The 14,388-nt window shown below is 36.4% G+C and overlaps 2 protein-coding genes across 4 annotated transcripts; one reads left to right on the forward strand and one right to left on the reverse strand.

Annotated features, from left to right (window-relative positions):
* Positions 1-7,463: 7,463 nt before the first annotated feature.
* LOC121261588 (50S ribosomal protein L7/L12) lies at positions 7,464-10,041 on the forward strand. Of its 3 annotated transcripts, XR_005939930.1 has the most exons (3): positions 7,476-8,252; positions 9,393-9,454; positions 9,670-10,041. XR_005939930.1 is itself a non-coding variant. In XM_041164025.1 (2 exons), the coding sequence occupies exon 1, from the start codon at positions 7,640-7,642 to the stop codon at positions 8,249-8,251; it is 612 nt and encodes a 203-aa protein (XP_041019959.1). In that variant the 5' UTR covers positions 7,464-7,639; the 3' UTR covers position 8,252; positions 9,670-10,041. The 3 variants fall into 3 exon arrangements, 2 of the variants coding, with proteins under 2 accessions (XP_041019959.1, XP_041019960.1); XM_041164025.1 differs by lacking the exon at positions 9,393-9,454 and having other exon boundaries at positions 7,464-8,252; XM_041164026.1 differs by lacking the exon at positions 9,393-9,454 and having other exon boundaries at positions 7,477-8,252; positions 9,679-10,041.
* Positions 10,042-10,911: 870 nt separating this feature from the next.
* LOC121261587 (epoxide hydrolase A-like) lies at positions 10,912-13,031 on the reverse strand. The gene is made up of 4 exons (XM_041164024.1): positions 12,616-13,031; positions 12,346-12,528; positions 12,023-12,264; positions 10,912-11,199 (listed from the first exon to the last, which is right to left on the reverse strand). Exons 1-4 carry the CDS (start codon positions 12,895-12,897, stop codon positions 10,950-10,952), a joined length of 957 nt encoding a protein of 318 aa, XP_041019958.1. The 5' UTR covers positions 12,898-13,031; the 3' UTR covers positions 10,912-10,949.
* Positions 13,032-14,388: the final 1,357 nt, after the last annotated feature.

The raw sequence follows: 14,388 nt of genomic DNA on the forward strand, positions 1-14,388 counted from the left end.
TTCCTAGTAAACTCAAACAATATTATAACTTCGATAAAACAATTGATACATTTGAACAAGACATTATGGATGACTTTTTGAATACTTTGACACCAAATGAGTTCTTTCCATTGAATTGCTACTTAAGAAAAATTGTTCAATTATATTGCTTAGAAACATTAATCATTCAGAAGGCTTATACAATGGAACTCGTTCGATATGTCGCAACTTTGAATGTAACGTCATTGATGCAGAAATTGCAATTGGTCATCATAATGGTAAAAGAGTTTTTATACCAAGAATTTCATTCTTACCAAATCCTAATGAAAACAATGGGTTTTCATTCAAGAGAACTCAATTTCCTATCAGACTAAGCTTTGCAATAACAATCAACAAAGTACAAGGATAAGCATTAGATTTTGTAAGGATATATTTGCCACAACCTGTGTTCTCTCATGCACATTTATTGTAACGGCACAATGGAAGGCCCAAACCACATGGCCTATACTCCAGAATGACTAGTCAATGATACAATTGGAGCTCCATTGGAACCTTATAAAGAGCAAGAACTTGTCCTTCCCAAGGAATGTTGGATCTCATATACCACCTACCATTATCTTTATCATATGGGGTATCATAATCTTCCCCTCTTAAATTCCCGACGTCCTCGTTGGGCCTGTTCGTTATAGATAGCATAGCTCAAATCCCACATTTCTGGTTGGAATAGGCTTTGATACCATTAATAAAGCCTCAAGGGAAGACCCAAACCACATAGCCACTACTTCAAAAATATTAGTCAATGATACAATTGGAGCCCCATTGGAACCTTATAAAGAGCGAGAACTTCTCTTTCCCAAGCAATGTAGGATCTCATACACCACCTACCCTTATCTTTATCATATAGGGTATCATAATCTCCCTCCCTTAAATTCCCGACGTCCTCATCATGCCTGTCCGTTGTAGGTGGCATGGTTCAAGTCCCACATGGCTCTGATACCATTTGTAATGCCCCAATGGAAGGCTTAAACCACATGGCCAATACTCCAAAAGGACTAGTCAATGATACAATTGGAGCTCTATTGGAACCTTATAAAGAGTAAAAACTTCTCATTCTCAAGCAATGTGGGATCTCATGCACTACCTACCCTTATCCTTATCATATGGGGTATCACATTTATGAAACAAAACAATACAACAAATAGATACAAAATCAAAGATTTGAATAGATAAAGAATAAGAATTACAAAGAAGAATAATAGCTAAAGTTAATGTCCACAATATTGAAATAATAAAAGCAAAACAAAACATAACCTTAAATCAACAAATAAAATATACAAAGCCAACAAATAAAATTTAGACATATAAAGAAATCTTGGTAAATGCTCAAAGTAGTTGCAGCTAAATCGAATACCTTGGTAAGCACAATTATGAAATACAACAATATAAGAAAAAGTCCAAAATCATATATTGAACAGATAAATATTAAATATTTATGCTCAACGAATTTTGACAATTTCAAAAAAATAATAATACTAGAAATAAATCAGCACATTATTCAAATATTATAACTACGGGATATTACCATTCTAAATTAATAGATAAAGTTTAGAAAGCTAACAGACATATAATAAAAAAATATATTAAAATCAAAATGCAAAGTATACCAGGAAGCAAATGATAGCTGGAAAAGGTGTGACCACCTGCTCATTTTTCTCTCGGTTGGTCACGAGTCTCATCTATACGTTTTAAATTCTGAAGTTGTGCATGTGGTTTTTAAATGGGACCTAGTGTCTTAAAGTTTTTGAAATATTTTAAATGTCCAAAATTATTTTTAAGATGGGTATTTTTGGTATTATTGAACCAAGCCTAATTTTCAAGTAAGCCTTTATATATTGTGAAGCCTAGAAAATAATATATATTTAGAAAATTATTTTATTTAAATGATTTTATTTCTTTATTTATATTATTTAGTATTCGTTATTTCATTTTATGTTAAAAAATCTACTTATTTAGATGATGTTATTTCTCTTAAAAATATTTAGCAAACTTCATCATTTTAATTAATGATGAAAGAATACTATTTTTATAATATAAAGTTGATTTATATTTATGATGTTGTATTTATATTTTATCTATATATTTTAGTTAGTTTAAATCAATGTTTAAATCTCTACCGTTAGATCAGATTTAGGACCCCTAGATGAATGGCCTAAATTAAAGCCCTAGCTCCCTCCCTTTTTCCCCTCACTGTCCCTTTCTCCCTCTCTCTCTTCCCTTTCAGCAATTGCATGCCCCCTCCCCAATTCCCTCTCTTCTCCCGCATGCCCCCTCCCCTTTCCCTCCCTATTCCCTTTCTTCTGTTATAATCCTGAGGGTTAAAGATTTAACCAAATTAGTATCCAAAAGTCTTAGGGCTTTTGGATCAATGGTTAGGTCCTTAACAATTGGTATTAGAGCAGGGACCACATCACGAGTTCAAGTCATGGAGGGGGCGACCTATAAGCTCGATTAAAATGCTTTGGTACCATCTATGGGCATAGTGTTAAGTCATTGAATACTGATAGATGAGTGAAGTCACCAAAAGAGAAAGGGCTACCACCAGGTCAGTGTTAATAGAGATGGCTGCCGTGGACGTCGGATTCGGAAGTATGGTGGAATGTTATAATCCTGAGGGTTAAAGGTTTAACTAAATTAGTATCCAATTGTCCTAGGGCTTTTGGATCAATGGTTTGCACTTTAACATCTTCCCAAGCCCAGTCACCGGCGACCTTCCCCACACAGATCTCCTCCCCCACGGGCCTCTCTCTATCTCCCCTCAACCAAGTTGAAGCTGTAGCTCTCTCTCCCCTTTTCCGTCCACCAAGTCGCCATCGCGCCACCGTCGAGCCTCGCCGGCCACCCCTCCCTCACGGTTCCATCCCCCATTGTAGATCCCTCACAGCCGATCACGATCTCTCTCCCTCAGGCTCTCTTTTCACCCGCCACCGTTGCTCCACCCCCAGTTCCCGAAGCCCACAGATCTCTTCCCCCTGTTTTCTCAACCGCAACCTCTTATTCTTCCAAAGCTGCTGCAGCTCCTTCCAAGTCGCCATCAACCACCAGCTCGCCACTACCCATGGCCATCACACCCCTCACAGCAGATCAACACCTCCGTTTCTCACTTCCCTACACAGCCATCCACCGCCATGATGCCCATCACACACGCCATTTTCCCCCATCGTGCACAGCCAAGCCAACCCCCAACCACCATGGTGAGACCAAAACCCACCTCCTGCCGCCACCATGAAGCCCTACCAAACCCTAGCCACCCAAACATCCCCTATTTTTAAGGTCACGGTAGTGACCTCCACGCCTCAACCGACTCCTCCTTGCTTGTGCATAGCTGCTACCACAGGACCATGTTGGGCAACAAGCAACACAACGATGTCAGCCCTTCGCTATAATTTCTATTTCTTTTACATTAAGAATTATACTATTTCAAAGTTGATATTGGACTGTTGTTGTGAATGCACTATGTTGTGATCTATGAACGGAGTAGTTGTGATTGTGAAAGATGAAGTGTTGGGCACTTTGTGTTGTTGTGATTTGACTATGGAGCGTGAAGTTGTGGCATGGTTGTGTAGTTTGTGAAGTGTGATCTGTTGAAGTGATGGGACGATTATGTAATTGTGAAGTGTGTTTTGTGGTTGTGTAGTTGAAATGTTGAGCACTACTTTGTAGTGTTGTTCCTGTAAGTAGTGTGGAGTGACAGGGTGTTGCGCCGTGTAATGTAGTGGTTGATGTGGCAGAGTGTTGTGAAGTGATGGAGGTTGTGATGTGATGGTGTTGCGTCGGGATAAGTTATATAGTTTGGAGGTGTTGTGTACCATGATGTGTTAGTTGGGTTTGAGTTAAAGGTTGGTATCAGAGTATGGGGCTTGTTTATACAAGCGGGCATTCAATGGATTATATATTGCTCTTAGGTGATAAAAGAGGTAGGGTACATGTGTAAAATGATTGGACACATGTGTCGAACAGATTTACCATATGTAATGGATAATATTTCTTAAGTATGAGTACATTATGTTTAAGCCTCATGGTTGGCTTAAAGTTGTGTATTAAGCATAGTTAAGATTACAGTGAAGTGTTGCTTATTTGGTATGGATGGAGGAAGAGAATGTGCATATTGACTAGGTTGAGTTGTATAACTTGGTTGGTCTGAGTTATGCATCAAGATGGAATGGTTTGGTAGGAAGCATGTGAGGAAGTGTTAGTGCGTCTTAACTTTAAGGTGAATCATCGAGGTTCACTTTAAAGGATAAGCGCTCAAACTTTAAATGTTGAGGTTTAAAATTATGCTTTTAAACAAAGTTTATAAAATGAATGGACTGATAAATGAAAAGAAATGAAAAGGAAATGACTGAAAGGAATGAATAAAAGGAACTGACTGAAATGAAAGGAATGTTTTAAATGTTGAGGTTTAAACTTATGCTTTTAAACGATGTTTGTAAAATGAATGGACTGATGAATGAAAATAAATGAAAAGGAAGTGACTGAAAGGAACAAAGAAAAGGAAATGAATGTTTTAATGTATGAAAATATGTAACAACCATGACTGAATGAATGGGTACCAAAGGACTGGGCAGATTGCAATGTCGGGTAAGTAGTACTGGCGATGCACCCAGTGCTATCCCCTGACTAAGGGATTCTTAACCCGCGGCCATGGGCGGAATCAAATCCAAAAGACCGTCAACCCCAACACACGGGACGTAATAATGTGTACCAGCCAAAAAAAAGTAAAAAGAATGAATGAATGCATGTATACTTTAGTTTCTATATGAATGAAAGTACGAGGTGTGGGAAATATTTTATGAAAAGAAAACATTTTTAAAGAAAAAACTCCACCTTGTAATGTTTTAAATGAAATGAATGCTTATGTAAAGTATGTAGATGAATGTGAATGCATGACTAAAGATGTAACAGCCCACTAGAAATTCACTGGTGGAATTTCTATTGACTTTAGGAAATTCGTGAAAACCTCATAAGTTTTTACGAATCGACCAGTCACTCAGGTTTTAGTCTATCAACATAGTCAATATTATCACTCACTATGATACTAGAAATATGAGTTTAATTATTTGAAGTAGCTAGAAGTGTCAGAATGTGTTTTCGTCTACGCCATTAGATTCAGTTGTTTATTTAGGATTTTATGGCGCAATAATCTATTTTCATAATTTCGAACAAAACGCCTGTTAGGAATTGTGAAATTATTTTAAGGGGCACTTCAGAGTTGAATGTGATACATCAAATTATAAAGTTACTTTATAATTAAAGTAGATTTAATGAATTTCATAAAATCACATCAATTTGTAGGTTTATTTTATAGCATCTCTTTGTGTTTATAGCAAATCTCTTTTAAAAAAAACCACGTGAAGCATATGACCACGAGGTACCTAGGCTAACCAACATGAGTGCCTCAGAGTGGCCATTACCTTTTAAAAGAACAAAAACAAAATTTTAAAGTTCTATATTACGCCATCCATGAAAATCCCTTCACAAAACTTCTACATCCAAACATACTCCTTTTATAAAACTCTAATAAAATCTCCTCCAAAAAAGTTTTCACGGTTATTAATAAGCATTTTTAGACCGTTCAAAGGACTCTAAACATATGCAAATAATAATTTAAAAAACTAATTTCAACATCCAAATCAAAGGCCCTTCGATTGACCAATGAGGTTGTAAATGAGTTAGTTGTTGTTGGGCCATGTTGATTGTCTCATAAAAAGTGTTGGAAATAAGTGAAACTCGTATTTTGGACGAGGGTCCTTGACACATATATGGACCAATATTCCTTAGGTTTCGAACCTTTTAAAGCCGAAGTTCCAAATTACAATGTTTCTTTCATGTAAGAGAAAAAAATTTAAAAAAAAAAAAAATCCTTGGGTTAAATTATTTGATATTTTCCTAAGGAAAAAAAAAAAAAAAACCATGCATCGATCATTAAAAATATAGGGGAAAATTTAGTAAAATTTTCATGAAGGTTAAAATTTATGCTCTCGCTATAAGAAGAAACGACAAGAAGTTACCTAGCTATCATGCAAATGCCATCCGGAGATACAGCCTACTTTTCTCAAGCAACTCTCCACGTTTGTATCTTCTCCTTATCAACAGTGAAAAATGTTATATTGTCTATTTAATTTGTCTCCTCATTTTGACACTTCATATATTTTAATTTTTTTATTTTTATTTTTATTTAATAATTAAAGAAGTGATTATTAGTGTATTGATTTTTTTTATATTTTTTTAAAAATGTTTTAAAATGAAAACAAAATTTGAAAAAAAAAATAAAAATACAATTTTAACCTAGCAGTCAAAATGAGCACCGCTCATCAACATTAGGGCCTGATTTCGTACATCAGATAGATCAACATGGTAGAAAACAGGCAAAACTATCAGTCCTGTCTCTCTCATCGATTTGACAATATGGGCAAGTTCAATCAAGCACCAAGTGTAGTTTCTTTAGTGAAATAATACATGTATTAAAAAAATGAAGTTTATTATTAAAAAAAAATTATTTTTTTATTATGTAAATCCGATATCTACTTATTTTTTTCAAAAAAATTACACGACTTTAAAAAATACTTTTAATAGCTTTGAGCATTTGAGAAATATGCTTTCCTCGTAGTCATCTTGAAAAACAATACTGCCTTTCATTTTCAAATCATTACACAAATGATATGCAAAACTCTTGTTAAATCTCTGCTCGACCTTTTAGGGCAACAAGAATACTTATATTCCGACAGCTCTAGAGAAATTCGCTTACTCACATTAGCGAGACTATACATCCCAACGATAAGTGTTCACGTTTAAAAATAGTGCAACAGGTTGGAATGGGAGAAATAGTCATTCTCGGCCCACTGAGACTATTCAGACCTCGATCGGTGTAGTATGGAGCTTCCGACAGTAGTCCAATACAACTGTACAGTATTCGTGCATACATCTCTAATAGTGAGCAGTAAATAAATACATAAAAAATACAGAGACGATGACGCACAGGTTTATATAGTTCGGCGTAATATATACATCCACAGGGTTTGGGAGAGGAGAATTTACTATAATATGCTTATTTTACAATCTCTCATCCTCATTGTATAATAAAGATCTGAACTCTATTTTCTGATAGAAATCATTTTCTCGTTGTAGTCCCAATAGTAAAGTTAAAAAAGTTGAAGAAGTTGAAGTCTCCGTGAAGTGGTCTCACTGGTCTGGTCTCTTCTTTTTTTATCACATCTTTACGTCATATTTCCATCTCTTTATATCACATCTTTCCTTTCTCTTGACACATTTCTCCTTCTCAACTTTTCCCCCACTCTTATTTCTTTCTTTATCTACTGATGACACCCTCTCCTTGGACTGAGCCCAGAGCCCATTATGGGCCTGATATTTTATCCCCTCAGCAAAACATTTTATTTGAAAATACAGGGATTCTTTAAAAAGAAAAACAAAACACATAAATAAATAACGTTTACCTCTACAAAACCTTAGGGGCATCTCCCAGAGGGTTTTATGCCTCCGTGAACTTTCAAAGCCATGGGAGCAGTTCGGAGCTAATTCACCTGCAACCAATGCTCACATAATTCCTATCCCTATTTACCCAGACTCTTAAATTTCCAGAAAAATGAGGTATTTACGATTCATTTCCCATATTCAAAAATCATTTCGCCAAAACCCTATCCCCAATTTCCCTCCAACCACTAACCCTAATATCTTGGCCCTAATCCAATCCAAAACCTCATCTTCTCGATCCTCGTGTTTGTTGAATTCTAAGCGTGGGTGCACCTCTTCTGTACAAGAGTCGAAATCGGCCCCCTCTGAGAGGGTCTCGGAGATCGTCGACGAGCTCATGGGCCTCACACTGCTCGAAGTTTCGGACCTCGTGGAGGTTCTGCGCGAGAAGTTGGGCGTCACTGAGATGCCGACGATGATGGTGATGATGCCCGGGATGGTGCCTGGGGCTTTAAAGGGCGCGGCGGGAAAGGGCGGTGCGACGCCGAAGGCGGAGGAGAAGGCAGAGAAGACGGTGTTCGATGTGAAGCTCGAAGGGTTCGAAGCCGCGGCGAAGATCAAAGTGATTAAGGAGGTGAGGACGTTTACCGACTTGGGGTTGAAGGAGGCGAAGGATTTGGTGGAGAAGTCACCGACGCTGTTGAAAAAGGGGGTGACCAAGGACGAGGCCGAGAAGATTATTGCGAAGTTAAAGGAGATCGGCGCCAAAGTTTCGATGGAATGAGGTAATGTACTCTTGGACTTTTATCAAATTTTGATTTTATTTCCGGACAATTACTCTTGCGTTGAAGTTTTTTATGCTGGATAATTGTAATGTCAATATGATTGAATTGATCATGATGAGTTGTTCTGAAGGAGTTGGTTCCGAATATATTTTGGTTGTAATCTTTGTTTCATTTGTCCCTTGAGGGTCTGGCGCGCTCACCCACTTCAATGGTGCTAAGAGAAAATCCTTACTTATTACTGACCGAAAGAGTTGTAGCAAGTATGGGGGCTGGTGTGTAGCGCGGTTGATTTGTATACTTGTAGCTGGCTGGAAGAGATAGTCTTTTGTTTTACTTGTTGAGTGTTACTCAATGAATGTGTTTTGCTTGTACAGCTGATATGATCAACCAATATATGGGAAGGTGTTCTTTTCCTGGAATTAAACGATTGTAAAGATAGTTTATCCTTAATGGGGGCTTTGGCATGGTTAATCTTCAATTATAGCACCACACTATGCCATTTTGTAGGTGTAGCTAGACGCGTACGGCACTCTACTGAGGTTGCTTCTGCTCTTCATGCGTATATTTTTCCGTGTAGAAGCTGGGTGCTACAAATTTGATGAGCAAAATATGGAATATCATAAGCGTGACAAAATTGGAATTATCTGAGGAAAGAGTATGGGAAGATCAAATTGTTAATGAGTTTGTAAAAGCCCTTCTTCCGTACTCTGGAATATAGTTGTTTGAATAATCATAAACCAGGAGAAAGAATTTGTTAAATTAGAAGTGAGATCTAATATTGGAAATAGAAATCTTGTTAATAAGATATTAACATTTAATGGAAACAAAATTCTACAATGGAGGCTGGTTGCTGTGTTTTTGCAAGTTGGCAGTAGCTTTTGGTTTTGATGATTAGGACTGAGTAAACCATTATAATCAATAGAGGAGTCTGTGTTACTGAGGTGCAATGGGCAATGATGTTATTAATGAAGTTGTATGATAGAAAGAAATGTAAGTCAATCGGGCTTGGCTGTGATCGTCGTACCTTTCCCATCTGAAGCAAAATATTGTTTTCCATATTTATGTACCAAAACTTGTGTGAATCAATTCTTCCTGCCTTCTTTTTCATCTGGTATGTTAGAGCTCTTGAAAATGTTTTAGGCACTAAGTCTATTGGGATACAAGGAAGCTAATGGAATTTGAGCAATCAGAGTCTGATTAAGGTGCACATTGATTTGTTAAGATGCACTAATGGTCCACATTTTCTTTTGAATTTGGAAACATATTACTTGTCATGTGTCAAGTGTCAAGTGTCAAGTGGCAACACATACACAAACAGCCTCATAGCCGGCTAATGTTTCAAGGCAACAGTGTTAAACAACATATATCTTGCTTGGCAATTTCAAGATCTTACATTCAGTTTTAATTTTTGGTTTAGGCTATGCAGGAGAAGAGGATGAAGACCGCGAAGTGTGAGGCTTTATGATACAGATTGTCAAGATGGAGGATTGCAGATACTAATGTACCACACTTGAATTTCTTCATATCTGCTTTGCTAAATTTCTGACCGGTGGGAGGAAAAAAAATTCGAGCAAGTTGCATTCTATTGTTCCTAACTTGCATTTCCGGTTGAACTTTCTTAAAGACTCTTTTCACCTGTCGTGGAATTGGTTATTTAGGATGGACACGTTCATTTCATGGACCTTTTAGAGTTGTACCTTGCATATCTTTCCGATGGCTTCCAAGGCCAGCAATAAACCTTTGCAACTTGACACAACTGAATGAAAGGAGGCCTAAAAGATTGAATGGAGGTGGGTGTGACTGGATGGTATGTTTAATGTTTTAATCCTTTTTTCTTAATCGTTATCTTTAAAACAGTGCTGTACATTGCAGCCCTCGAAGTTTATGTGTTTTAGGCTTTTTGCTCCAAAATCTGTGATTTTGAGTATGGATGTAGCCCAGCATCTAGGCCAAGTTGATGTATTGTTTGATTAGATCGAAGGCTTTCGGTCTCTAGAGCAAGGTCGTTAACGCATTCTAGTCTTGACTTTGGGGCTTGGTGATGTGGCCGCTCACATAGGATTCGCATTCTAGTATTAAGCGGATTTGATTGATGTATGTTTCTGAATTTAAACATGTCTAATGTCTATTCAGCTAAAAGAAATCTGTATCCACCGTTGCGTGGAGGTCCCTTATCCTCAATAGCGATTTCAGAGTGAGGGATGCATGAATGCGTGGGAAAGATTTTTCGTCATGCCTAAATTTGACTGATGAATGATTTCTCATATAATAGTAAATCATATTTATTTTAATATACGTCTGCATATTCATGGCTTTCTTTTGTGCATTGACTCTTTGAATAAAAGAAAAGAAAAACATAGGTTGAATACAAGTGCAATTGGTATGTCTTTTTTTTATTTTTAATAATGGTGAAAGAGATGATTAAAGGCCAGTCTGGATTTCAAATCTATCTCAATTTATTTTATCTAATCATTACAATTTTTTTAATTTTAACACAAAATGTAATAAACAATTCAATTTTTTCAAATTCTAAAATAATATTCTAACAATATTTTATTCAATTTTCATCTCAACTCAATTCAGTTTAACATTTAAACGTAGTCTAAAACTTTGTTTCGAATATAAGACAATCTGATCAAATTATGCAACGTGGATGGTCTTTTGTTTAAATACTTTTAAATACAAGTATTCAATCTATTAAACCGTAGTAAATTTGCAAAGGAAGGACAAAATTTCGTCCGAGACTTCTTGAGCTTTCTCCTGTTGTATAAAATGGTGACCATCAAGAATAACAACATCGAGGTCAGGGACAAGTCTCTTGAAAGCATCCCCCGTCACATATTCCCTTGTACCAATGGATTCGAAACCGATATCTTTATCACCTACTATGAATTTTGTTGGAACAGTAATCTTTGATCCATGCCATGTTGCCAGAAGCTCCCAGTTCCTGTGACATTTTCATGATACCACGTAAAAACAGAGTAATGGTTTTGTTAATCATACGGTTAAAGCCAATTTGTATGGTCAATCCCATGCTGCCTCCAATATTGACATAAACTAATACATGTCTACATATAAATTTACGCAGACTTGACCCGTCCTAACTTAGCAAGTCTATAGATGTTTTATTTCTTTCATTCCAGTGCAGTTTGTAAGCATTCAATATTAAGGTTTAGAATTAGATGACGTGGTACATTTAATGTTGTTCTTATTGTGTTTTCGAGCAAAAGAAACCCCACAAATCATTTAATGCAGTTTCTATCTATCTTGGAGACGATCTATATTGGACTTGATCAATTTCTAATTGCAGCAGTAGAATGAACATTGGAAGAAAAGAGTAGGCCTGGAGGGCAGCCGGCCACCCACCCCCCACATCTTTATGGGCATGGGCGAGTGGCCGAGTTTGGTCTCCGACTCCCCGGGCTATTCCCGCATAGGCATGTAACCTCGCCCGGATGTTGGGCGGGTGGATTGGCTTAGAGAGAGAGTCGAGACAAAGAGGCGAGAGGAGTGGGTTGAGCGGGGTTGATTTTTTAGTATTTTTACTCTTAAAACAAAGTGGGCATGGTTTCATTTTTTTTTTTAATATATGTATTTATGTAATATAATATATATATATATATATATATATCTCCCCGATGGGTGGGTGAAACCCGAGTGGGAGCAGTGCCCCACCCAGCATCCGCCCCTACTTTTCCGAGGCGGGGCCCGGGTGGGCCTGGTGCGGGTACTGAAATTAAGAAGAGAGAAGGTAGACTTTCTGGACTTACAGGTTCATAGCACGATAATAATTGAGAGGACCAGTGAAGCCAGATTCCTGGAACTTGTCTGCATAGACCTGGAGTTCCTCTTCAGTAATCCATTTTGGCAACATCGATGGTGTCTCCAGATAATCAACGATCTCCATACCCAGAGGAGCGACCAGGTAGTCTGTCTTAGTTAGGCACAGAAACTTCTTCATCACTGTCAAATAATCATACCTTGCAAAAGCTCTTTCTGCTCTTCCTGGTTCCTAATCAACCAAACCCATCAATACAGCAACCTAATACGTCTCAGTACAAGGATGCAACAGATGTAAATACAGTCATAGTACCTGAAACTGACAGATGTAACACCCATCTCCGAACATTTTTCTGAAATGTTCAACAACTCCATAACTTGGAGATCTTTGGAAGTATGGAGCAGATAGAGTAACTAGCCCCTTGACTCTGTCAGGCCTTAACAAGCTCAGATGCCACCCGGCAATTGCTCCCCAGTCATGTCCCACCACAAATGCCTTTTTCATTTCATAAAATCAACAAAAATCAAGAAAAGGGTATTACTAATTAACATAGAATTACACAAGCATGCATATAAATGTTACCTGTTGTTCACCAAAATGGTCAAGAAGTCCTATGAGGTCACCCACAAGATGTATTACTGTGTAGGAATTCGGACTCAGAGGGCAATCAGAGTCACCATAACCTCTCAAGTCAGGAGCCACCACATGATAACCATGTTTGGCCAAAAAGGTAATTTGATGGCGCCATGAATACCAAATTTCTGGGAATCCATGAAGAAGGAGCACTAGTGGCCCTGTCCCTAGCTCTGCTATGTGCATCCATATTCCATTGGTTTTGATCCTTTGGTGATTCACCTCACTCATGTTTTCTCACTTTTCTCAAATCTTACAGAGAGGGAGAGAATGGTGCTCTGTGATATCAATGGTGGCAATTCAGGGATAATTGAATCATATTAGGAAGTTGGTGAGCTTGCACATTAGTCAAACAAACTTAGGGCCGCCTCAATAGGTTCGGGGGCCTAGGCTAAGATTTTTATTGAGGCTTTTTTTTATTTTTAAAAAGTAAAATTAAATAAAATTATTTTAATTTTAAGTAATTCCAATCGTTTGTCAAGTAAAATTACTTAATAAGATTTTATATTATATTTTTAACTAATAATTGACTTAATCTTTATTAGAAAATTATCGATTTAGAGAGGATTTTATCAAATCTAGTTTTATAAGACGTGTTTTAGATTCTTAAAACCGTTTGGAAACACAATTGTTCTTAGGTATTCTCAAATATCTTCAAATTTAACTTTTTCTCTCTCATTTCTCAAAATTCAATAAAGCATTTTAACTCAAACTATTTTACTACTATTTACAGATATTCTGATATATTAGTATATAAAAGGGTCCTAAAAGCAATTATAATCATTATTATCAATAAAGTTCTACAAAGAATCTACAAATTTGGGAAAAAGTAAGCCCTTGCTTTTTCAAAAGATCATACAAAAAAATTTATGAACACTCGAAAATTAGATTTTGTTATTTATAATTTTTACATTATATATTAAACTAATAATGACAAAAGAGAAGTGTATTCTTAGAAGGAGAGTACTTAAAATAATTATTATATGTGATACTTTTTAAATTAATAATGACATAATATATATTTAATACTTTTGAGGTTCTCTTGGGTTAATTAATTTTTTTAATTAGATACCCTTTTTCTTTTAAAAAAATTATACTTTTTTGGGGCCCTCTTCTGGCCTTAGACACCACAAAGGGAAAGAGAACTTTCAGCTTTCAGATATCAATTTGACTTTAAGGGTTCTTGCACAGAAGCTATGGCCAGAATTAATGGGGTACAGTATGAAAAATCATTGGCCGGTGAATATCTGTATCATTCATAAATTTCGCGAAGAGCTTTGACGTTGTTCATTTTTGTGTTAACTGATAAGAAATTTAATGATTTGAGATTAAAATAATTTGAAAGTTCGTGTCAATAAATACTATACAATTTAGAATTTAGAGGTTTGAAACAATTCTAGTTTTTACTTTATAAACTCTTTATCTTTATTTCTTTGTGTTTAATTTATTAAAATTAGTGATCCAAAAAGATCATGCTAGACAATTATACAATTAAATTATAAAAAGAATAAGACATATAATTTAGGAAGCAAGCAAGAGATTTGCTCTTATTGAATTATATAATTCATTCTTATGTTAAAATGATCGTAAATTTAGTAATATAGGTGTTAATGTCAAAAATTGCATAACAAACCGAAAAGAAAGAAAGAGTCATCTCCGACCCATGTTGGTGATTCGGGCTTCAATACGGTACTCGTCGCATTCATCCATAACATAAACAAT

This window comes from Juglans microcarpa x Juglans regia, chromosome 4D (assembly GCF_004785595.1).
Source record: "Juglans microcarpa x Juglans regia isolate MS1-56 chromosome 4D, Jm3101_v1.0, whole genome shotgun sequence".
NCBI classification, from domain to species: Eukaryota; Viridiplantae; Streptophyta; class Magnoliopsida; order Fagales; family Juglandaceae; genus Juglans; species Juglans microcarpa x Juglans regia.